Source organism: Gordionus sp. m RMFG-2023, chromosome 2 (assembly GCF_954871325.1).
Source record: "Gordionus sp. m RMFG-2023 chromosome 2, tfGorSpeb1-WG-v2, whole genome shotgun sequence".
Lineage (NCBI taxonomy): Eukaryota > Metazoa > Nematomorpha > Gordioida > Chordodea > Parachordodidae > Gordionus > Gordionus sp. m RMFG-2023.
In genome coordinates this window covers 2,264,935-2,290,466 of record NC_088776.1, presented here as the reverse complement: position 1 = coordinate 2,290,466, position 25,532 = coordinate 2,264,935, and the positions used below count along the sequence as shown (strand labels likewise).

The 25,532-nt window shown below is 33.0% G+C and overlaps 1 protein-coding gene across 2 annotated transcripts in view; it reads left to right on the top strand.

Moving 5' to 3' along the window:
• The window catches only part of LOC135925289 (uncharacterized), a 32,833-nt gene extending 7,539 nt beyond the window's left edge, over positions 1–25,294 (top strand). Inside the window, exons 2-9 of one of the 2 annotated variants that reach the window (XM_065460532.1) lie at positions 12,709–12,943; positions 17,878–18,153; positions 18,454–18,598; positions 18,780–18,970; positions 19,051–19,226; positions 19,518–20,241; positions 22,548–22,867; positions 23,804–25,294. In XM_065460532.1, the coding sequence (XP_065316604.1) occupies positions 12,709–12,943; positions 17,878–18,153; positions 18,454–18,598; positions 18,780–18,970; positions 19,051–19,226; positions 19,518–20,241; positions 22,548–22,867; positions 23,804–24,436 (2,700 nt within the window). In that variant the 3' untranslated portion in view covers positions 24,437–25,294. The remainder of the gene's footprint in view (positions 1–12,708; positions 12,944–17,877; positions 18,154–18,453; positions 18,599–18,779; positions 18,971–19,050; positions 19,227–19,517; positions 20,242–22,547; positions 22,868–23,803) is intronic. The other variant, XM_065460533.1, reaches the window with a different exon arrangement.
• Positions 25,295–25,532: the final 238 nt, after the last annotated feature.

Below are 25,532 nucleotides of genomic sequence, written 5' to 3'. Positions count from 1 at the left end.
TGGACGTATTTTAAAACCAAATATTTGAAATCGCCATTATTAGCTATAAAAATCGAAAATAAATTTAATATATTTTTAAAAAAAAATCCGGGCCGGGCCTGAAAATAAACCCGGGCCGGGTCGAATAAATTTTTGAAAAAAAAATCCGGATCGGGCCTGAAAATAAACCCGGGCCGGGTCGAATAAATTTTTAAAAAAAAATCCGGATCGGGCCTGAAAATAAACCCGGGCCGGGTCGAATAAATTTTTGAAAAAAAAAATTCGGATCGGGCCTTGCAATTTGTACCTCTGCACAGGTCTCTGATTATGTTTTTCAAACAAAAAAAAACAAAATTTTTTTTTTAATATGGCGGGATAATATTTAATTTCTTCGCAATTATTTTGGCGCGTTTAGTTTTTTTTATTTTTTACTATTTTGGGGAATTTAACTCTTAAAAGACTTTAAAGATAAAATAAAGTTCCACAAGGAGTGCGTGATGTAAATGAGGCATTTAAAAGGTAATCATTTTTAAATTTGGGAAAAATTTATCTTATATAAAAGTAAGAGAATAATGAACGATATTTTTACCAAAAGTAAACAGTTAATCTTGCAGTTACATCCCCCCCCCCAATAAATCTAACTCGTGACTTTTGCCAACACTATAAAAGTATCTTTAGCCTCACCCTGTTCCATATTGTCAAACTTCTACTAGGATAAAAAAAACAAATAAAAGTACATGTTAAATTAGCAAGTAAATATCTTGATAAAGAATTTTTTTTGGATATTTAATAGCTTAAATAAAAACTTTCTTATAACGGACTGCGAAAAATATAATCTGATACTTAAAGATTCTTATCTATAACAATTTTAAAAAAAAATTATTTTAAAATATTTAAATCAAGATCCTTAAAAAATAACGTTTAACATTTTTATTATAAAGTAATTTTTATTTATTCCTATTAAATTTTATATTTTTTTTTTGGTTTAGGAAGAAGAAAATTAAAATTAAGGAATAGAATAGAAAAGAAAGAGGAAGAGAAGAAAAGAATGAAAGAAAAGATTTTTAAAAAAAGAATTTAAAATATCCAACTTAATCCCTCGCAAAAACATTTTTGAAAAATGTCGAAAAATAATTTTTATTTAGACAAAATTAATATTTTCCTTGTAAAAAAAAATTGTATATTAAAAACTTTTAAAAGCTTTTTATTGTCAATGTCATATAGATTTTATTTTTTTGGCTTTTATCCTACCAATCAAAATGCTTAATTAAATTAACAAAAAAAATAAACAAAATGTTTTTTTTGTTGTTTTTTTTGCTAGCCAATAAAAAAAAACTTATAAATGGACGCTGTTTTTTCAAAGTTTTTTTTGTCTTTTGTCCAAACTTCTAGCGAACCGAGTATCTTTAGATGAAGCTAATAGCGACGCGATAGGTTTATTCGAATTAACCGAATCCGGGCGATGAATTAGTCGTATTGATTTTATTTTTGAACCAATCGGATAATTCGATATTCAATTCGTTTTTTGAATGGGCCTTTTACCCGCTTACCTTCCAAACCCCACCCATATCAATCCGCGAGGGAATCGAATGAGCCAATAAGAAATGAGTAATGGAGGAGAGCGAGCAAGCATTTTTGGCTTCAAATATATAAATTGTATGTTTAAAAAGGCGTGGTAAATAGTTTTAAAAAAATGAAAGAAAAGGTTAGATTTGCTGACATAGGATACTCAATTATTATTATTTGTTAGATAAAATATATTTTTTAGTAATTTACACCGGATATGGAAATATTTTAGAGGTGAATCAACCTTCCGGTAGGGAAGGAAAATTTTTGTTGACGTCATCGCGATTGGATCCTATTTTCGATATAGAGTTTTTTTGAGATAGAAATATTTTTCCTCTGTATAGTATATATAACCCCCCAAAAATGATAAAATAAGAAGTATCTGTTCGATAAATGAAAAGTAACGCTTTAAAATATCGATAAATTTAAAACATCTGATCAAAAATGTAGTCTGGATCTCGATACAACCTTTGATTTAAAAAACAAAATAAAACTAGTATTTAGGAATAGGGTTGTTAAAAAAACCCCCATTCGGATAGATGCTTAAAACACGATTCGATTAAAATGTTAGCCAAAATAATATTGTATAACCCTGGAGTAGTGTTTGCAACGGTCCGGTCTGGTCCAGTCCGGTCTTTTTTTCTAAACTGGGACCAGACCGATGGACCGTTAAGTCATATGAGACCGGACCGTGGGACCGTCGGTCCGGTCCGGTCCAGGCGGTCCGGTCCCACCTAAAAAAAATTTTTTTATAAAGCTACAAAAGTTTTATTCTGCATTTAAATTTATTAAAAATGAATAGTTAAATTACCCTATTAATATTTCAATTATATCATCAATTCATTTTTATTATATTATACACAAATGCCTAATCAAAGAAGAATATAAAAAGTAAACTATGAATATTGAATTTAGAATATAAAAAGTAAACGATGAATTAGATATTATATAGTGTTAGGCATTAAATAATCATATTTAATATGTTCATGTACATACACATTAACTATAAAGCAATTTATAGTAAACTTTTATATTCTTTAATCGGTCTTCGGTCGGACCGGACCGGACCGTGGGACCGTGTTGTTGGACGGGACCGTCCCATAGGACCGAAAAGTCTAATAAGACCGGACTGGACCGGACCGGACCGTTGCAAACACTACCCTGGAGGATCATAGATGGCCGAAAGGTTTTGGAACTCTATTTCCCCCAACTCTCTTGGCTTACGTAATATTATGTTGGCTAAAATCTTAACAATCCCCCTAACGGGGGGAGATACATTTTTGAAAAGTATTTTAGTTACAAAATGAATTAGAAATGGGTAAAAGCAATATAAAAAGAAATATTATAACTTAATATATTACACCTCAAGGTAAATATAATAATTATTTTTAAAAAAAAAGAAGAAAACTGGAATTTCCCTTTATAATTTGTGAATGATGGATGGATTGTTGGAGTGTTGGCCGGTTTTAAAATAGCCATGCTTTGTCCTTTTTTTTTGTTCGCGATTTTCTAAGAAAAATATGTCATTGTTTTGTTTTTTTTTCGACAAAAGATAAATATTTATATTCAATTTTTTTATTCTTTGAAATAAAATCGTGATAAACCGACCTCGCCTCTTTAAAAATTTCATTTTTCTTTTCCCCGTTAAAAAAAACAATAATTTATTTTTAAAAAGTCGCGTTTGTGTTTTATTCCTATCATTTATTCTATTGTGTGTTTTCTTCTTTTATATTTGTTAAATTTTCTTTATCTATTTATATATTTCTTTCTTTCCTTCATTTTTTTTTTCATTCCCCATTCCTTTTATTTTATTTCTTTTTTTGGCTATTTTTTTTTTATTTTTCCCCATCGTAAAATCGTATTTGCCGGAATGCCTATTTTTTCCCCGCGAAATGAGATTTTATAAAAAACATCATTTTCCTTTTCAACCAATTCTATTTTTAGGCAGACAAAATATTGTATTTAAAAATTTACCAATCAGGACAACGCAAGTTTTCTAAAAGACTAATATTGAAGAAGATTTTTGTGATCATTATTGTAAATTCCTGGATAATGATTGGCTTTTATTATTTATACTCTTACATGACCCTGTATTCATAGTGAAGAGCGATTGCGATATCGCAGAGGCCGATCAGCTGGATCGATCGCAGCGATTTTCATTCATAGTGCAAAGCGATTTTATTAATTCAAAATGGTATCCATCCTCAAATTATTATTTTTATTACCATGAATTCATAGTGGCGCGATTGCGATTTAGACGCGATAAATACAAGTCGCAAAAGCTAATCGCCGCGATTTTTTGAAAACACAAATCATTTCGTGTTTATCGCGTGATTTTGAAATAGTAGTTCGTTAAATACAGATTTTTATGAAATATAGCTCAAAATTTTAGATTTAGCGCTAATTTTATATTATTTGAAAAGAATTTAATGACTACCTTTTTTGACGATCTAAAATCAAATAATCAAGTTAAAATTATGATTTAAATTTAAATTTTTTAGATAAAATTGCTTTTATTCTTTCAGTTATAGAATACGAATGCTTATATAATAAGCATAATCATTTATTATAAAATAAAAATATTATATACAAGAACAAAATTTGGGAATTATTAGCCCAGCAGTATAATATGCCTGGTAATAATTTTGCGTACATATTTATATTTTTAAATTTTTTTAGGTTCATCTCTCAAAACTCTCTGGAAAAATCTGAGAGATTGTTTCATAAAGGAGAGACAAAAGCTTAACAGACTGAAAAGTGGGTCAGAGGCTGGCCATCACATCTCATGGCCATTTTGTCAGGATATGTTATTCTTGGTAGAAACCAGAATTCCTCTTTAGATAAAGAAGAATGTACTCCTAGAGATTGTTAATGATATATTAAATGAAATAACAGGGGAGATACATGAATGGAAAAATATAGCATTTTAATTGATAATATATTTATTGTTTAGGTGATCTCATTGATAGCTAGAATATACCAGATAATATATATTCCCTGCAGCACTAAAGCTTAGTAATGGCATTGGTAAATAATAATATCCAAAAATTTATATTATTTATATTGAAGAATCTATGTCCTGTGATGGATCACAAGAGAAAAAATAATGATATAGGCAATTTATATTATTTGATTTATTGAAAAATTTTAAATAGATGACTTTAGGAAACTAATAAAATTAGAAAATGATAATACATTAATAACCATGGAAATGCTTAAAAATAAACCAACTGAATTAAGGAATATGTCTAATTTTTAAAGAAAAATTAGATGGATTGTACAAATATATCACCTGATATATTCTCACTATCAATGAGATCACCTAAATAATAAATATATTATCAATTAAAATGCTATATTTTACAGTATCTCCCCTGTTATTTCATTCAATATATCATTAGCATCTTTATTAGTACATTCCTCTATATCTAAAGAGGACTTTTGTGATCTGGGTGTTATGGTTTCTACCAGGAATAGCATATCCTGATAGAATGGCCATGAGACGTGATGGCCACCCCCTGACCTACTTTTTAGCTTTCGTCTCTCTTTTATAAAACAATCTCTCAGATTTTTCCAAAGAGTTTTGAGAGATGAACATAAAAAAATTTATAAATATAAATATGTATGCAAAATTATAACCAGGCATATTATACTGCTTGGCGAACAATTCCCAGATTTTATTCTTGTATATAATATTTTTATACAAATGATTATGCTTATTATATGAACATTCGTACTCTTTAACAGAAAGAATAAAAGCTATTTTTTCTATTTTCTAAAAAAAATTTTAATTTAATATGGCCATGTATTCGCCATTATTCTTCTTCTTTTTTAATTGAAGCGCGTAATTATTTTATAACTATGGCTACCTCCATCGAACTCAACGCCACATTTTTATTATTCGACGCGCAGATCATGTGATTTCTTACCGCGTATGATCGTTAAATATGGCCATATATTCGCCATTTTTCTTATTCTTTTCTAATTCATACGCGTATTGATTTTATAAAAATGGCTGCCTCATTCGAACCCAAAATATGTCCTACTTGCCGGAAACTTGTACATTTAACAAATGAAGGTGTTTTTTATGTTCATGAACCAATTTCCAATAGGTGTCCGCATTCTAGACTTGCTCCTCACTCTCATATGGCTTACTCACTTCCCAACTCATTCACGGAACCGCCAATAAACCCCGCCTCTAATACCACTTTCTCAGACAATTTTCTCAATACTACAAAACCAAGTATCATATCCAGAATACTCAAAGGAGCGAGAATACAAGTAGCCAAATCTCTCAGTGACTGCATATCCTCTCTCCTGCAAAATTTTGACAATGAAGAAGAATGGTTAAAATTCTTCCACTTCGGTTACAATACTTTAAAAATACCTGACAAATCAGTCCAGAAATCCATAACTCAACAAATAAAGGACGCCAGTTTAAATATCCTTAGCCGTCTTCAAGATACCTAAATCTATTCACATCCAAACAAAACAAAAAAAAGTAACTCCAATCCAGCAAAAAACTTCATTGATCTCGAAGAAAATCGATAGTCTTAACATCAGAGGGGCTCTCAGACTCATTTCGACCAATGATACCCTTGCTGATTTCTCAGAAGAAACCTTAAGCAAGCTACGCTCAAAACATCCGACTTCGACTCTTAACCCAATAATTGCACAGCCTTACACGCATTGTGCAGCAGACTTCACGCGAAAAGAAGTAAGGAAAGCAATCCTATCATTTCATCGCGACTCAGCGCATGGACTTGACCGAATTAGACCAATCTTCTTACAGGACATAACCACTCCCATGATTTGTGCTCATATTTCAATTCTCACCAAAAATTACCAACTTATGCAATAAAATCTTAAAAGGAGATGTACCAAGCTTTATCACCCCCTTGTTCTTTGGAGCCAGACTCATCACTCCAAAACCCAACAAGGACATCCGTCCCATCTCCATTAGTTCAACTTATCGAAGATTGGTAGCAAAATTAGTTTCCTCGAGAATCAAACACGAAGCATCACATATCCTCAGCCCTTTTCAATTGGGTGTTGGCGTACCTGGTGGATGTGAAACTGCAGTACACTTAACAAGAATTCATCTTGAAAATAACCCAACTAACGAAGCTTTAGTGAAAATCGACTTTTCCAACGCATACAACACTCTTTCCCGCAACACCTTCTTACATTCCACTTGTTCCTATTTCCCCGCTTACACCAAATTTCTTTTCTCTTGTTACCAATCCCCTACAATTCAACACGGAAAAAATACTTGAGGATATTCAACAAGGAGATCCCCTTGGATCTCTTCTATTTAGTCTTGGAATCAATGACATTATTAAATCAATAAACGCTTCTTGTACTTTATCGCTTCATGCTCGGTACATCGATGACTGAATCTTAAGTGGCTCCCGCAGTGAGATTGACAAAGCAGTCAACATATGAAATGGGAACAGCCATTGGACTCTCTCTTAACCCGAGCAAATCCGAATTCATCCACAAACGCTCCAAACTCACATAATCAAATTCACTGTTATTGATGAATTAACACACTTAGGATCTCCCGTAGGAGTACATAAGGCAATTTGTACCTTCCTTCATTCCACACTTGAAATCATCCATAAACTTGAGGACATCTTCACTCATCTTCCCTCACACAAGTCATTTTTCTTAGTAAAAAATTTCTTTTTCATACCAAGGATTCTTTATGCACTTCGCCCAACACCCATATTTAAATATCCTTCTCCATTAAAAACGTACGAAAACGGAATAAAAGACCTAACCGAAAAAATAATAAATCTAAGATTCAACGAATCCGCTTGGGCGCAAGCTTCGCTCCCCACAAAATCCGGCGGACTTGGCATTAGATCTCCTTATGATCTAGCAATAACCTCTTTCATTATATCTAGTAGTCTCTTGTCGAAGCAAATAACAAACGCCCATCATTCTAAAGAAGATCTTTCCTTAATTGAGGCCCTAAACACTTGGAAAACTCGAATCAATGTTGATTCTCATCCCACCACAACCCATAGACAGAAGGACTGGGATGCTCCGGTAGTTGCTCGCTGCGTTGAAACTCTCTTATCTAGCATGCAATTAACTGACCGCACCCTATTCTCTTCCCTGCTCAATGGTACTGGGCACGAGTTTCTCGAGGCCATTCCTTCTGTCAACCTTCAACTTTCGAACATGGAACTTACCCACACCATCGGTATTCGTCTAAATTGCTCAATCACCCACCCTCACATCTGTTTAGACTGTAACTCGCCCGTCGACAAGAATTGAAGACATAGTTTACATGTCGCTCCTGCAATGGTCCATTCATTAGACACAGGCAATGCAATTCAATCATCCAACACGCCTTGAAATCAGCACAAATCCCATCCATACTTGCACCTCGGGGTCTTTTAACATCTGATGGTAAACGTCCAGACGGCATCACTCGAATTCCGTGGAGGAGAGGCCAATTATTAGTATGGGACTTTTCTTGTATTGACCCCCCTTGCCCCATCTAACCAGACACTCAACATCATAGACCAGAAGGAACAGCTTAAACCCTCGAAATACACAGAAATTTCTAATGACCATTGTTTCATTCCAATTATTTCAATGCCACCTTCGGCAAATAGGATCTCAAATCAGCAAACATTAGGAAGAACCTCGAGAGGGTTTTTTTCTACGACAAAGGCTCGCCATGGCAATCCTTAAAGCCAACTATATCAAATTCAATGGTAGTCTAATAGCCAAAGAGCCATCCTAAATCCATTTTTTTCTCTCTCATTATACCATTCCCGTTCTTCATTGGTATTTTTAAATTATTATATACATTTGATTTTTAATTCAAATTTATGTGATTTGAATTTGGAATTTTCATATATATATTTTTTTTTTAAAAGCCAGTTTTTTATATACATTTACAATATGTGTTTTCTTAATAATTTATATATTATTTGTAATTGATATTTTTTATATTGAATATTGAATTTCCTTTATGCGAATTTATTGGATGTTTTATGAAATGTAAATTTTTCAAATTTTAATCATAATTTTAACTTGATTCTTTGGTTTTATATCATCGAAAAAGGTAGCCATTGAATTCATTTCAAAATAATATAAAATTAGCGCTTAAATTTAACATTTTAAACTAAATTCACCAAAATCTGTATTTAACGAAGCACTATTTCAAAATCACGCGATAAACACAAAAAATCGCGGCGATTTGCGACTCAAATCGCGTGGTCGGTAACCATGAATGCGATATGATATTTACTGTATTTTGTATTTATCGCGTCTAAATCGCAATCGCGCCACTAAGAATTCAGAGGGTGATTCTCTAAGAAAGTTAGTGTTGTTAAATAACGGCTCGCTTTTGGTGGCGATTTTTAAAAGCGGCTAGCTCAATATTTTAGCCAGAAAAATATTGCTCTGAGCCTCAAAATTTTACTGAAAGGTAGTCGTGACCTTTGTGGTCATCTATGAGCAAACTCTTCAGGCTCACGCAATATTATTCTGGATAATATGTTAAGTTAGTCATGTTTAAATAGACCCAAACCGAGCTGTTTAAAATTACTAAAGAAAATGTATTAGTTGAATTATAGGATGGGATATTTAAAAATGCCGCCTAAATGAAGCACCACACCACGTGACAATTTTAAAAATTTATACTTTCATCCTTTGGAATAGCTCTATGTGGGTTCATCAGGAATGGTAAGCTCTGAGTCTTGCTTTTCCATATTGCTAAACATAACTTCCTAATACTTATATACCTGATATGCCGATTGGCTAATAAGGTATACGCCATTCGATACTACTTGTATCTAGTAGGGCTGTTGGCTTACTATTTTTGTATTATTTCATAATATTATAGTATAAGTTTAACCAATATTTTACTCTATATTGTATTGGCAAAATTATTATTCATAATTTATAAGAAATATAAATCATTATTATATTATGTTTATTGAAATAAGACTCTTGATTTCTGAAAAAATAAATTTCATATGTTTCAAAAAGGGTATAAGTAGGATGAAGCTACTTATTTTAAGAAAAGTTTTCTTAGAGTCATAATTATTCATTTATTTTCTGTATCCCTTTGACTTCAATTACGATACTTACAGTTACAATTAAGATATCTTAAATACGATGATGATTATCGCGCGGCCGATATATATTTTTGCGGGTAAAAAAGATAAAATTTAAATTTTTTAAAGGAGATATTTTTTTTTGGCGCCGTTATCTCCCAAAAAAATTAATCCAAAAATTTCGAGTACAAATAAATTTCTAAAAAAAATATAAAATATTTGTTATTTAACGAATTTATTTTTGTTGAATAATATTAGTAGGGATGTACCGATACTTTTATCGGATCGGGCCGATATTTCATCCATTTTGAAATACCGGTTATCGGATATTGTAAAATTTTCCAATCCGATCCCATAAAAAATGGACGTTTTTAACAAAAATAAGTACGGGCCGGCCCGGGTATATTTAAAAAATTAACCCAAACCGGGCTTAGAACCGGGTCTGCAGGTCTTTGAAAAAACCATTTATTTTTGTAAATGAAATCGAAATATAAGTGTGTGCCAGCGGGTGATCATCCCATATCATGCCTTTTATTACTAGGATATGTTATAATTTGTAGATACTGTAATACCTGTGTTAGAGAAGTGAAGTCCTCTTTTAGATATGGAAGGAGAATGTATTTACAATAGATGTAAATGATATGTTTAATGAAAATAGTGATTTGAATTGGTAGTATATTATTTAGTTGATCCGCTATTCCTGGTAGACACAGTGGCACTACGATTACAACAATTTTCATTAGGTTAAGCGAGAGTTATTCATGCCACCAGATTTGACAATATGTCATTAAGAAGGCATATATAAACGATATAATATTTTTAGATATTGTTAATTGATAGACTCAGTACCAAGAATAATTAATGCAGGATCTTTGGGAATTGTCACTATCAAAGAGAAGAGATCAGGGCTAGATAATAAATATATTACTTATTCAAATGCAATATATTTTACATTATATTTTTGGGACAGATTCTCCTTCCATTATCTAAAAGAGGACTGTAACCTTGGTGTTACAGTATCTACCAGGAATAGCATATCCTGATAGTATGGCCAATGTGGTGACCAGCCTCTGGCCATCTTTTGAGCTTGCTCAGTATGAGCCGCTCTATCATGAAAAAATCTATCAAATTTTTTTCCAAAGAGATTTAAGGAAGGATACTAAAATTGGTTACGTAAAATATAATATATATGGCGCCTATTTTTTTTACCAGTCAAACCTACTCGTGAGCCAATATGCCCCATATTTTTGTTTTTATAACATTTTTATATAAGTTATTATGTGATCTTTAACAGATTGAATAAAAGCCAATTTATTAAAAGATCATAATTTTAACTTGATTCAAAGGTTTTTATATCTTCAAATAATTTAAAATTACCTCCAAAATGTAAATTACTATATATTTCACCTAGGGCCTGTAATTTAAACGAATAAACATTTCAAAAATTTTTAGCTTTTGGTTTCTCAATGGCGGCTAACGTCGCGCTATCGGTAACTTTAAACGCGATACGATTATTTGCTGTATGTCGCATTTATCGCGCTCTAAATCGCGTAACGCGTTACTATGGATTCAAGGTTTGTAGTTGTATATAATAACACATTGCCGAAAAAAAATAGATTGATGTTAATTTAATTCTAATTATATATCTATAAAGAAAAATTTAATTATAAATTTTATAATGCTCACAAGAAACAATATATTATTAAAAAATTAATATAAAAGGGTAAATATTGATAGATAACCTCATAATATATTTTTTTTTATTTGCTAATTTTTTAAAGTTTTTATTTACTCAAAAAAAAACTCCACAGGGAAAAATTGAGGTTTAAATACAAATAAAAAAAAACCTTATGTTTGGTTAATAAATAAAAAATTTTTTTATATATATATATAAATTTATTTTCCTCCAGGTAGTTTTTTATTATATTATTTAAATTTGTGAATCCTACTACCCCACTCCAATCTCGTATAGGATAAAAATGGCGGTACATAAGTTTGAGAGGGGCGTGTAATCGAATTTATCTGGTCGAAACGGATTTTTTTTCCCGGGAAAATTATCCTAATTCAAGTGCACTCCCCACTCACCCCATCTTCCTCCCCCGTTCGTCGTTGGTTCTATAATTTCTCCGATTCCGCATCGAGCTGAATCCTTTGCCCATTCCATCCCATATAATTCACCAATTCCATATCTATTCCAGCAATATTAATCCGTCGCGAACTCCTGGTGGAATGTATAATTGGAAGAAGGAAGGGAGAAACACTATTTTTCTAGTTTGTTCCATATCCTTTATTTTGTATTTAATTTTTTTTTAAAATATAACCCGGGTCGAGCCTAAAAACCGTTTTTTAAAATACCCGGGCCGGGCCGAAAACAATCCGAGCCGGGTTGTGTAAGTGATACCTTCTTGCAAGTCATCGAAAAAATGTAAAATTCCATTTTTACTTTGCTTTTTATCTTTTTCTTTCTTTTTTTTTTAATAATGTATTTCATTCTTTTCTCTTCTTTTTGTTTTCTATGTAATTTATTTATTTATTTATTTTTCTTCCAATTTTAATCATTTATTATATTATATTATATATTCTTTTAACAATCCAAATTTAAAATTTATTTAATCTCCCCAACCATATTCCTTTTTAAGGCGAACTTTCAAAATTTATATTTATTTTTCTAAAAAAAATGATTAATAAAAACGAAATAATTGCATTTTTAAATTTTAATTTTTTTTATGGGTTTTTTTGTTGTTGTTGAAAACAAAGGAGAGTGTTTTGGAATAATTAAGAATATAAAAAAATATCTTTGAATGGCACCAATCACATCACTAAATTTTCTATATGTTTAATTTTGATGAATTGTCTGGAGGAGGGGGAGGGGGGTTTAAATTCGAATAATTTATGGCAGATCAAGCTATTAACGATTTTCGGGTATAGACCGATCCGTTTAGTTATCCCGGTCAGGTCTAGTCCGTGGGTTTGGGCCGCGCATGTCGCTAACCTCCGCCATAAAAAGTGCGCAGAATTTATTTTGCACTTTGAAACTATATGTAAAATATACTCCTATATTTATTTTGTTTTTCGATTTTAGTTTTACGCCGAATTCAGAAGATTTTCGGTAAACCGCCTCAAACTCAACAAATTCCTCGATTTCAGGGACTTGGTCCTGAAGTCCTTCCGCCTCTCCTCCATACCCTTCACCATCTGCTACACCGACCCGTTGCACGGCGACTTGTTGCCCATAAACAACGACGAAAATTTCGCGAAAGCTCTCTCCTCCGTCGTGTCCCACAACGCGTTACTGAGGATCATCTTGCAGAGATTGGGTAAAAAGGGTTTTGAATCGAATATATCCGATTTTTGATTGGTCTATTTTCTATTTTATTTTATTTTTTTTTTAAAAAAAAATTTGATTGGCAGGTCGATTTATTTTCTAAAACATAGTTTTTTTTGATAATAACTCAACTTTTGTCATTCATTCCCTTATCATACTTAAAAAAAATGATTCAAACTTAAATTATACATATATAAAATATTTTTTTTTGACAATAATAAAAAATCGAATATCTTATATATAAAGGTTAAAAAATGATTTTTTTTAAAAAAAATCAATAATTATTCCCCACTTTAATGGGATCCAACCAATCGATTGATGATATCGGGTTATTTAAGAATCATTTAAAATCAATCATATTTGAAAAAAAACCAAATTTAACCAAGGTAAGAGATAGAAAAAAGTGTCAATTTTTAAATTTTTAGCCTAAAATAAATATTTCATTCTCCAATTTTGTTCTTATAACAAAATACCCCCCCCCCCCCTTGTCGAAATTGTTATTTCTTGTCAACCATTAAAGTGGCCTTTTTTTTACGTTTTGGATAGATATTCTATAAAAAAAATTCGAAGGGAATGTTTGGTAGGTTAGGGAACGAGGGTGTTTGCGCCCAGCTAGACGAATAACGAATCTAAATGACACGTGTTATAATTGAAGAATTAAATTTGACGGAACCAAATTATTCGATCGACGAACGAGATCTTACTCATTCTAAGTCTTCCTCGAATCGCCCTATAAGAATACTCCAAAATTCTCATCCATTCATTCATCTTAATTTTAATTTATTTTTTTTTACAAAATAAAATGGCGGTTTATTATTATCATTCATTTTTTTAAAAAAAAATCAATCTTATAATTACTATCTTATTATAGGAAGGAAAAAAAATTTTTTATTAAGAGGGTTGATATATTTTTTTTAAAAAAAATTAAAACTTTTATATAAAATAACCGAAATTATGTAATAAATATAATTATACGCTATTTTTTTTTATATTTAACGTTAAAGTTGTAGGGGAGGGGGGGGGCAGAGGTTAAAATAATACAAAATTATTAACATTATTTTTAAGATGATGATAAGGAAAAAAACGTTTGACAGTCTCGCATTTGCGGAGAACTCAATATTTCACCCAGAAAATATACCACGTAAGCCTGAAACAAAGGCTCTAGACATATGCGAAATCTCAAGGCTTAGGCAATATTCTTCTGGCTAAAATATTGAGTTGGCCGTTTCGAAAAATCGGTTCATAACGAGCCGTTTAACAACACTATAGCGGATATTTAATAGTGTTGTTATATACGGCTGACTCGAATATTTTAACCCGAAATTAAAAAAAGATATTGACTTTGAACCTCGAGATTTTTTTTGCTAGTCAAATGTTCCCGAAACCGTTGCGCCAACTCACGGGAAAACTTTTCGGGCCCACGTGATATTTTAACCGGAATCAAATATTGAGTCTGGCCGTTTTTTTGTGAAAAATTCTGCTCTCATATCGAGCCGTTTAACTTAGCACTGTTAGATGATATCTTACGCGATGACATGTGAATAGTACCTAGACTGGCGATGCATTTGTAAGCGTAGTTGAATGCAAATCAGCTGGACCCGCCATTTTGGTAACCGATATAGTAATCGTTCTCACGTTTAAAAAAAATAACTATTTAAATTGATAAACAGCTTTCATTTTATTATCTTTCTATAATCAGGCGATTCCTTAAAAAAGTTCTCGTCGGATCATAGGAAATAAATTGGCCGCTCCGTTCAAAATTATTTTTAAAAATAATGATTACGCGTAATCAAAATGGCGTCCCCAGCTGTTTTTCATCCAGTGCGTTATCATGGTGTGCACCGTCTGTTTAGGTATTATTATATGTCATTGGTTCCTTGTTGCAAAATTAAACCCTTTATTAGGGCAGTAATTATAATTATGTCTATTTTCTTGAATTTTTTTTTTAAAGTTTCTATATGATAAAATATTTTTTTTAACGTATTTTCGTAAAGTTGGTGGGTGGGTTAATCGTTCGATTTTTTTTAAAACCGTTTAACGGGGGCTAAAAAAACAACAGTTAAAACTTTATTTCTAGCCGGAAACGCTAATCTCCACTTTGGGGTGTAGCTTTTTATTTTATTTGCGAACATGGCTCGACCTTCAAGATACCGGAAATAACTTAACGCGCGCCTTCAGTGTTTAGCCAATTTTCTTCGGCGCGCGTTTTTGGATAGAACCGAGTAAGGCGATTTTTTTTATAGCCAATTACCTCATCCGTACTTATGATTGGTTAATCCTTTCTTTCTTTTTTTAATGATGGAAATGATGTTTCGTAGAAAATTTTAAGATTTTCAAATTCGTGACACAAATCCTTCATTTTTTTCGAGATTATTAAATGATTCTACTATCCGAGATCAAGAAGAGCTCCGCCTCACCTCCTAGCATAGATGTTATTTTTCTTGACTATAACTCTCACCTCTCATTCGTAGATATTTTTAGAAATGCTCTGAGTGACATTTTTATATAAGCGCCGTTTCTTAAAACGCCGAGAATTTTAGCAGATTATTAAAACGCTGAGAATTGCCTCCGATTCTTAAAACGCTGAGGAACGCTGAAAAATATGAAAACGCTGAGAATTGACGCCGATTCCTAAAACGCCGAGAATATTCGCAGATTGTTAAAACGCTAAGAAAAAACGCTGAATATATGTGCTCGATTGTTTAAATCGCTAAGAAACGCTGAAAATATGTGTTTGATTGTTAAAAACGCTGAAAATATGTGCCTGATTGTTTAACGTTGAGAATTGGCCACGATTTTTAAAACGTCGAGAATATTCGCAGATTGTTAAAACGCTAAGAAAAAAACGCTGAATATATGTGCTCGATTGTTTAAAACGCTGAGAATTGGTAGCGATTCTTAAAACGCCGACACATTCCCTGTTCAGATTATTATTTTTTTTAAAAAAGGATTCTTTAAAATAATGATTGAACGTTAAACTTATTTAAAATATGCTTTTTACGATTATTTTATCATGTAATATGAATTTTTTTTTTGAAGGTAAAGAAAAATTTGAGATCATGGGGGAAAAAAAATTTCCTTACCTTGAATAATAATATTTAAAAGTTAATTAAATTTTATTCCTTAAAATAAAAAGGAAGTTTATCAGAAACTTGCAAACCCGGTTCTGGTATTCGACCCGAGTCGGCCGGATTTATGATTTTAAAAATCCGGGCGATTAAACGATCAAATTATATCGGCAAGCTGACCGAGAATCACGTGATATATTATCAAGCGTCAATCAGAGCCGGGAAAAAACTTCCTACTGAGCCATTTTAAAAAAGAAGAAAAAAAATTGTCGAGGCTGGGTCGGACTTTTTATAAATCGGTAAATTTTTCCATATCCCGACCGTGCCCGAAAAGGGTGATTCGCAGATCTCTGATATTCAATTTAGCAATTACAATTTTATCTTTAAATCACCCCTTTTTCCTTTTTTTAGATAAAGATTTGTTCATTTAAATTGTGTGGAATTCTATAAACAACGTCTTATATGGAATAATAATAATAGCATTTTGTGTTACATTTATAAAATAATTATTTTAAAACTTTTGCTTTCTTTTCTTTCTTCCTTTCTTTCTTTCTTTCTTTCTTTCTTTCATTTTGAAATATAAATTATTAATTGTTTATACGAAAAGTTCTAGAAAAAAAATAGAACCGACATAGTTCTATGAATTGGTGAGAGGTTTCGATTTATTCTGCGTCTACATAAAATTCTTGACTCCATTTTTCTGGCGGAATCAACCATGGGTCTCGTGACTGAATTTACCTATGAGAATTGCCCAAAATCTTTTAGATTTTATCCCTCCCCCTTCCAATTACCGTGGATACTGACTAGGTATTGACGAAGAGGGTATTTTCTTAGGTACCTGACACATTTTTAGAGCCCTGTGGGTTCTGACCATTGGTTGGTTCTGAATACGCCACCTCGTTCTTAGATAACTTGACAAACTTTGACGCCTGCGCATCAAAAAGACATTTAAAAAAAGGAGCTATCCCATGTTTCATAGTGGGTCCATTTAAAACAATCGATATGCCAAATGTCGGTTGGCTTGCTTTTTTATCTCCACTAGGAAAAAGACAAGCTCACCAAACATGGATTAATCCTGTTATTTTTCGCGTAATAAACAAAAAACATAGAATTCTCTTTAATATGTCGAAAAAACAACGAAGTCAATTACTTCTACTGTCATTCGTCATTTCCCACATATTTTTCCTAAAAAGAAAGGTGACCTAGCAAGAGTACATTTTTGGGGGATTCGCGTCTGAACATAAGTTCGGAACAGACTTGTTAAAAAGATACTTTTTTTTAAATGTAGCTAGATACATAAGTGTTTTTTATATACTCTGGGTGGAAGATCCCTAAATATCAAACCTAATATAAATTCACCGCCGATTTCATTTATTTACCTTAACCCCCCCCCCCCCCCGATCTTACACCCATTTTTTTTTAATTTCGAAACAATCCATTTAAATGAAAATTAATTTGGTGCCATAATTAAAAGGAAATAAAAGAAAATCATATGTTCCTTGCTTGGAGGTTCCATTATTTAAAAAAAAAACGAAATAGGAATATTTACTAAGGTGAAACACCACCAACTTACCCCGGCCAACACTGACCCCACCACATTTCCCGAATTCGTATCTTATAAATTATATTAAAAAAAAATTTGTTCAGTGAAAAAACATTTCTTGTCAAAATAATTGTTCGGGTAATTTTCATATTTTGGACCGAACCGATAATTTGTCCCAAATTTATTCGGGCCGTTACTATCCGAGCCCGAAAGTTATTGAACGGGCGGGGTCTCTATGATCTCTAATATAAGCTGACCACAAACATTTCCCTTTAAAATCCCTCCCTAATAGCATAATATAATATTTTTTTTCAGAGGAAGACCCGGGTCAAATAATCGGTTACGGCAATCCGCCGAACGCCAACAAAAAGAAAAACAGGCTGAGCCAGTACTTGCTCAACGTTCCCAGCTATCTTTCCGAGAAAAACGGAGCGCCCTTTTGTGGCTCCCCTCTGCACCATCATCAAAATCACCACGCTCTTCCTAACGCGTATAATAACGGCGGTGATGCCTATCAACAACACGGTAGCGTGGTCGTCTATAACGGCGGTGTCCCTCCTAGCGGGGATAACGGGAGTTTGCCTAAAAACGGTTTTATTTTTTTTTTAAAAAAACACAAACGATAATGAGCTTAGTTGTGTAGTACCTAAAAATATAGAACGAACTATTTCCTAACACAAAACTCATCGATCCACAGATACAAATATATAAAACTGTGTTTAAGAGATAATCCGGATTAGAGATGTATCGACACTGAGTATCGGTATCGGCTAGAAAGGGTGGAATCGGTTCGTCTCTTATCCAAATTTCTGGTTGAGCAATGAAATAAGGATTTTTATTATATAAATTATAAAGGAAACTTATTTATGTGCCCCTCCCCCCTTCTCATAGGTGCTCAAAGCAATAAAACTCACCAACAGAATTCTCACAATCCTGGCATCCCAACTCCTGTTACGTCTAATGCTACTATCGTGAACCATTCCATTCTAACACCGCTCAAGGAAAGCTTGGATCGGCTCAGTGATCCTCACTACAAGTAGACAAAGAAACAACACAAAATATAGCGATTTTTCATAATTTTTCGATTTTAATTTTGCGCGCGTATATGTCGTCATAAGGGTGTCATTTTTAAAAAAAATGGCGGGGTAATTAATTAATTTGCAACTTCTGTTTTTTTTCTAGTAAAATCTTTTTATGCGATTTATGAAAAATATAAGTGAAAATGGCCACCATCACATCCCGGCATTTCCGAATCAGAGACCTCTCATAGGTAAACCTCTGGATTTCCGAACAGTATCCTCCATCATAGACGTCGATCTGGTACCGGAAACCCAAAGGAGGGTGCGGTTGGTTAAGCCGAAAAAACCTCTAAAAAAAGATGGCGTTAACAAAGAATTTAACGAGCCAGGTTTATTTTATTTTTAAAAAAATACCTTTTCTTCCTTTAACTCATTTTATTCGTGTAATTCGTAATTATTATTTTCGCAGATACGCATTTTTATTTCGACGATCGTCCCCTGGGATTTTATATCCGCCAGGGTTGGGCTTGTCAAATATCTTCCTCCGGCCTCACCCGTCTCGCCACTATATACGTATCGCGTCTCGTTCCGGGCGGAATCGCTGCCGCCACAGGTCTGCTAGCCGTGGGAGATCAAATTTTGGAGGTATATATTTTTATGTTTTGTTGGCTTCTAATCTATTTCCGGAAAACAATTCCAAAATAGATCAGAGCTAACAAATAGTTTAAAATGAAATTTTGGGGCGAATCCTTATATATTATGGAATTATTAAATGCGGAGTTTCCTCGTGGTATACATAAATTTTGTAAACAAATAAAAAGTTTATTTTTATTTTTGAACTAATGATTTTGGAAACAAATAGCAAATGGCATCGATGTTAGGAAAACGTTGTTATTTCTTTCTTATTTTTTTAATTTTGATTCGTTTAAAAAAAAGGTGAACGGCGTTCCCACCGACGGTAAAAGTTTGGACCAAGTGACGGATATGATGGTCGCCAACGCGAGCGACTTAGTTTTAACCGTTAAACCCGCCGACCAGAGCAGTACCCTGGTGAAAGCTAGGGGACTTCCTAAGGGGTATAACGGTTCTATAAGCGAAAAGGAAAATTGTGGCGCCTACAAAACGAGCGAGGAGAGACGAGAAGAAAGAAGTAGGTCCAACTGGGCCGAGAAAAATGGCACCCCTTTAGTCGAAGCCAAACAGCGGGAAACGTTTAGCGGCAATTCGGGGAACCGTCGCGATGCTAACATTGAAGATAGGAGGAGAAGCAACCTCGGCAAAATTGGGTGGAAGGACGATTTACGTCCATCAAATAACCATGCCAATCAAAATATGGAGTGTAAAGAAGAAAAACGAATCTCTCCCCAAAATAATCTCGACCCTGAACAAATCAAAAAGGCCGCTCCCGCTAAACTTAAAGCTGTAGCGCCTTCCCCTCAACACGAAGATTCTAAGAGGGACGACTACTACCTAGCGTTGAACGGTAGTCCGCCGCCCATTCCGCCTAGACCTTCCTTGCTCCTTAGACAGAGACGCCCCCATAACACCAATCAAACACACGTTCCAGTCAGCCGATCGCCACAACGCATCGATCAAAAAGGTGATTTCGAGGCGGCACTACCCACTCCACCACCACGGAAAAAGGCTAACGATTTTGCTGGTGAGAAATTTTTAACAAAAAATCAATTAACTATATATGAAATCAAACCTTGATAATTAATTATGATGACTTGACATAATTTTATCAGACATGTCACCTGTCTTTAATTGTAGTATATTTATACATATACATAAATGTTTCTGGCTTCTGACTCGTCTTAATTTTTGTTCTTACGCTGCATTTATAGTAAGCGCGAATCGCTCTAGCGATGCTAAATTAGTCGCTAAGCGGAATTATCTCAGCCATAATACTTTTCGAAATATACTCAAGGGAGCTGTCGCGATTTCATTAATTTCGCTTAGTATTTTTACATCTATTATTGGCTTGATTATGTAAATTACGCATCGCTTACGCGAATTACAGTTACTATAAATTCATCCTTAATACTGAATAAAGCATCTATCCAGAAAATGCCGGTAAAAGATACGCGCTTTTGTTTTATTTTAAATAGAGAACTTTGACCTAAAATGTCGATTAGAATGAATGCTCTTAAAAAAAATTGAATCTAGAGGTCGTATTCTGAACAGACAGCTTCATGGATTTTTAATTTATTTGGCTGATAGAAATAAATATCAATGATTGGCACAAATAAATTTTTCCCACGTGCCCCTTTACTACTCGCTTTTGGCAGATGTCAATATTAAAGATATTGTGATATATTATCATGATAGATAAAATACATTTTATATGTCCCATGATAAGGGAGAGGTTGAGAGATTTCATTTTTAAAATTTATGTATTTCAGTTTTTGATATTTTGAAAGAGCTAAAATGAAAATATGCTTAAAAATATTTTTTTATGGGTAAATATTTAGGGTATGAAAACACAGTACTCCAAATAAAATCGTAGGTGTCTGATATATGGAGATAATATATTATTTTTGTTGGCCAAATTTTACTATATCTAAAACAACTTTATTATTAATTTTTTTATGTAAATAAAATGTTCTAAAAATGATGCCACACACTACCCCTAATCTCTCCTACATATAAATGCCAGAGGGTTGGGGGGGGGGGGGGGTTAAACTAAAAATCATTTTTTTTTAACCACGAGAATCGTATTTGAGAATGTATAGAGTGTCTTGCAGTGTTAAAAGGCTCGATTCGCGCCAATTTTCAAAAACGGCTAACTCGATATTTTATCCAGAAAAATGGCGGCGGCCATGTAAATTTTGCTCGTAGATGGCACAAAGCTTTGGACATCTTATCAGCCAAATCTCGAGGCTTGGGGGGGGTGCCTTCTCAGTAGAGAGCGATAGCAACGCGGCACGGCAAATCCCGCCAAGTTTTGTCGTAATAAACATAGAAATTCAAATTACAAAACCTTTTTGTTAAGACGCATCCACGGTAGAGAGCGACAAGACAAACGCGACACGAAATTAAGCGACAGAGCAGCTGATGTGTCGTAAGGGACAGAGCAGCTGATGTGATTAATCCTACTATAAATCGCTACATGAAAAGGCGAAGAAAAAAATAATCTGACGAAGAGGAAGGAGAGTTAGCAGTAGTGTTGTTAAACGGCTCATCGGTGTGAGATTCAAGATAGGTGGGAGATCCGATTGGAATCGATCAGAATACTTCCGGTTGGGATATCAAAAAATATAAATTAGATAAAAAAGAAGATAGCATGAGTAATAAAGTGGAGAGAGATATTGAGAGAGCTTAAAGGTGAAAGCTAAAAAGAATTAAAATACTGCGAATGCCATGACGCATTACTGCACATCAGCTGCTCTGTCGCTCAATGTCGTGTTTAGTCTTGTCACTGTCCCTCTCTACCGTGGTAAACGCGCCCTTAGGCTGCTATTTTTTTTTCTGGCTAAAATATTGAGCAGCACAACAACATTAATAACCTTCCCTTAAAATTTCAGCCCATAAAAAAAAAAAATTTTTTAAAGTGATAATTTTTATTTAACGCCGTTAACGATCGCAAGTTAAGGAAACGAGAATCACAAGTGATTTAGCTAAAATAAAATTCACGGTGATTTTGGCTAATACTTTTTAGCCTGTAATTAAAAATAAATAATAGTGGAAGAAATTATGAGAGGTGATAATTTTATTGCTATTTTTTTCCAACTCGATACTATAAAGAATAATTTGTATCTATAAGAATATTATAGATATGAATCTTCTGTATCTATAAGAATCTTCTGCATAGCGGGGGTTGTAAGGGAAGATCAAACCCCGTTTTAATCTAAAGATACGTAAAGTCCTTTTTCTCAAAAAAAAATATTTACACCTTTTTTTATATATATAGCTCATAATTTTTTATATTTATTCCAACCGTAAACAAAAACAAAAAAAAATGAGAAGGTCTAAAAATATCCGACGCTGGCCTAAATGATTCCTCCAAATTTCCCGAAACGGGCAAAATTTCCAAACATCTTTTTCGTGACCCAGGTTCGCCGAATCTCGCCAAAAATGTCCCGAATCGGACAGTGGACGATTTTTACGGGCCAGCCGATAAAAACGGTCACCGCCTTGTGGCTCGTAATGATAGCCCTGCTTCTCTGGCTGATTCTACGCGCGATAAGGGCCCACGCTCGATCGATTTAACGGCTATCAATCAAAACGATAGATATTTCGCCGAATCGCTCTTCGACGCTTCGCCTATATTCGGAAACGATAAGGTTTGTTTTTTTTTTCTCAATAAATAATTCGTGATGCAAGATTCTTAAACTATTCTTTTTATACTTGTCGTCTTTCCAGTATTATTTTGTTCTATGTCCATTTTTAGTAATTTTTAAATTTTTCCTTGGCATTTTTAAATGGGAGATACAATATTAAATAAATTATATTTTAAACATTTTTATCGGTCAGAATATAGGTTACCGAATAATTAATTTGTCGAAGCAAAAATTGTGTTTACTTAATCGACGATGTCATTCATTCATCTCATATGATATTATTATTTAAAATTGTTTATTTTTGTAAAAAAAAAATTGTTTTCTTTAATATTTATCTTATCATTTATAAATAGTCACCTGATTTTATATATCACGTGTAATTACTTTTAATTTTAGAGTTTGTGGTGTTGGTAAATTGTGTGAGTTACAAAATAGCGTTGTACTGGTACGGTTTTTTTTATAGTGTTGTAAGACGGTTCGCATTTGAGTCGATTTTTAAAAACGGCTAATTCAATATTCCATCCAGAAAAAAAGATTACGCGAACCCTGAAGATTTTGCTCATAGAAGCAACAAAGATCTAGACACATATTAACGAAATCTTGAGGCTTAGGTATAATTTTTTCTGGTTAAACATATTGAGTTAGCCGTTTTAACATCACTAGTTTTTTTTTTATAGTACATAATTTTTACAATTTTTTAACCTTAAAGATTGGTTTCACGGGAAATGTATTGGCGACGTATTATTGTTTTTCAATTAACCTCTCTTTTAAAAAAAAATGAAATAATTTGAAAGAAATTAGGTAAGCATCTTTGATTAAGGAAGTTTGCCAGGGATCCAAAAGAATTACGGGATTAACAACTTTTTGGGAGATTTTTTTTTCCACGTTATGCATATTATTATATAGTTGTTTTGTGTTGTAATATATTATCCGTTGTAGAAACCGCCACCTTCGCTCCTGCATTCCACATTGAACCTCGGTAAATCGTTTTACGAGGACGTCATGGATCACTTGAGCCAATCGGAAGAGGAGGAAGATGACGATGACGTCATGATTTATGATGTGACTAACCAAAATGTAGACCACGATAACCTCAATCATGGCGATAAATCGAATTCTGTAACCTCCGATATTCATTCCGCCAAAAGAATTTCGCCCCTGGTGGTAAAACACGGAGGATATACGGCGGAAAATGGCAAAACCAAATTAAGTGCCGAATATGGCGGCGGTGTCGTGATTCGCGGTGACAATTCCGCGAAAAATAATCAGAATTCTCAGCCCGGTCAGCATCATTATAAAAAGCGGGCCACATACTACGACGACTACGTCGCATTCAGCCACCAAGAAAACAGTAATATAAGCGACATCGACACTTTCCTGAAGTCCGCTATCAGGTTATCAGCTGTTCGGGGCATGGGGACTAATGACCCTAAGAAGTTATCGGCAATATCGAATATTTTTTCGCCTTCCCACACCAATTCCATAAATCCTTCCCTCCTTTTTTCCCCGCCTGTCAGAACTTCGGCTAAAAAACGGGCACCTAAGCCCCCTATGCTATGTTCCAAGATCTGATTATTCACAACACTCATTTTTTTTTAAAAAATAAGAAAATTTTATGTAGAAAAAGTTTTTAAAAAGACTCAGAAAACTCGAATGCTAATCACTTATGATTTATGTTTGATTGACTTGAACTATTGTCCTCAGATTTCATTTTCGCCTACGGTTGCGGAACACCGCGTGAATGAACGAATGAATTTTTTTTTATCTTTATTTCCATTTTTTTTTATTTTAAAAAAATTAAAATATTTTAGGAATTTATATGAATTATATTTATATTTTTACAAATTCGACCATCACACTTATTACGACTTATAATATAATTTATTTTAATTATTCTATTTTTTTTAAAACTTCATATCGCACGAGAAAAATAAAATTTAATTTTTTCGAATTCCCTATCACCCCCCCCCCCTTCCAACCTCCCGAATTTTATACGATTCGCTTACACGTTGTAAACTTTATATATATATATATAAGTATTCAACATTTATTTTCAATTTAACGTAAAGGAAATTAGAAATTTTTTCAAAATAATTATTAAAAATTTAATTTAATACAATTTTTTATTTTCGTTTTCTGATTCTTCCTAAGTTGACACGCGCTTATCAATTTGGACAGTTGTTTGTTTAGTCTCTGGCAATCCAAAGAAACGCACCATATTTTTTTTTGAAGAGATATCTAAGATATCTTAAGGATAAAACTCCTAGAAAAAAAATAATAATCTGATTATTATTAAATTTGTTTTTTATTATTTCGCTATGAGTTATAACCCCCCAATGTTTTATTTATCTTTAAAATGAGTTTTCTAGACAATAAATTTAGGGGGGGATTTATATTATATTTCCGATTTCTAACAGACAAAATACACAACGAAAAAAAAAATATATATAACGTTTATTATTATTAAATAATATATTTTTATTTTTTATATTATTATTTATTTTAATTATTAATAAAATATCAAAATAAATTCAAATAAAATATGAATTTATATTTTAAAATTGATTGCGTAATTTTGATTGGGCGGTGAAAAAATTGGCAACCGATTGGATAGCCCATAAAACGTTAGGTCGTTTTAGGGGGAGGGATAATGATACGTTTATTGACT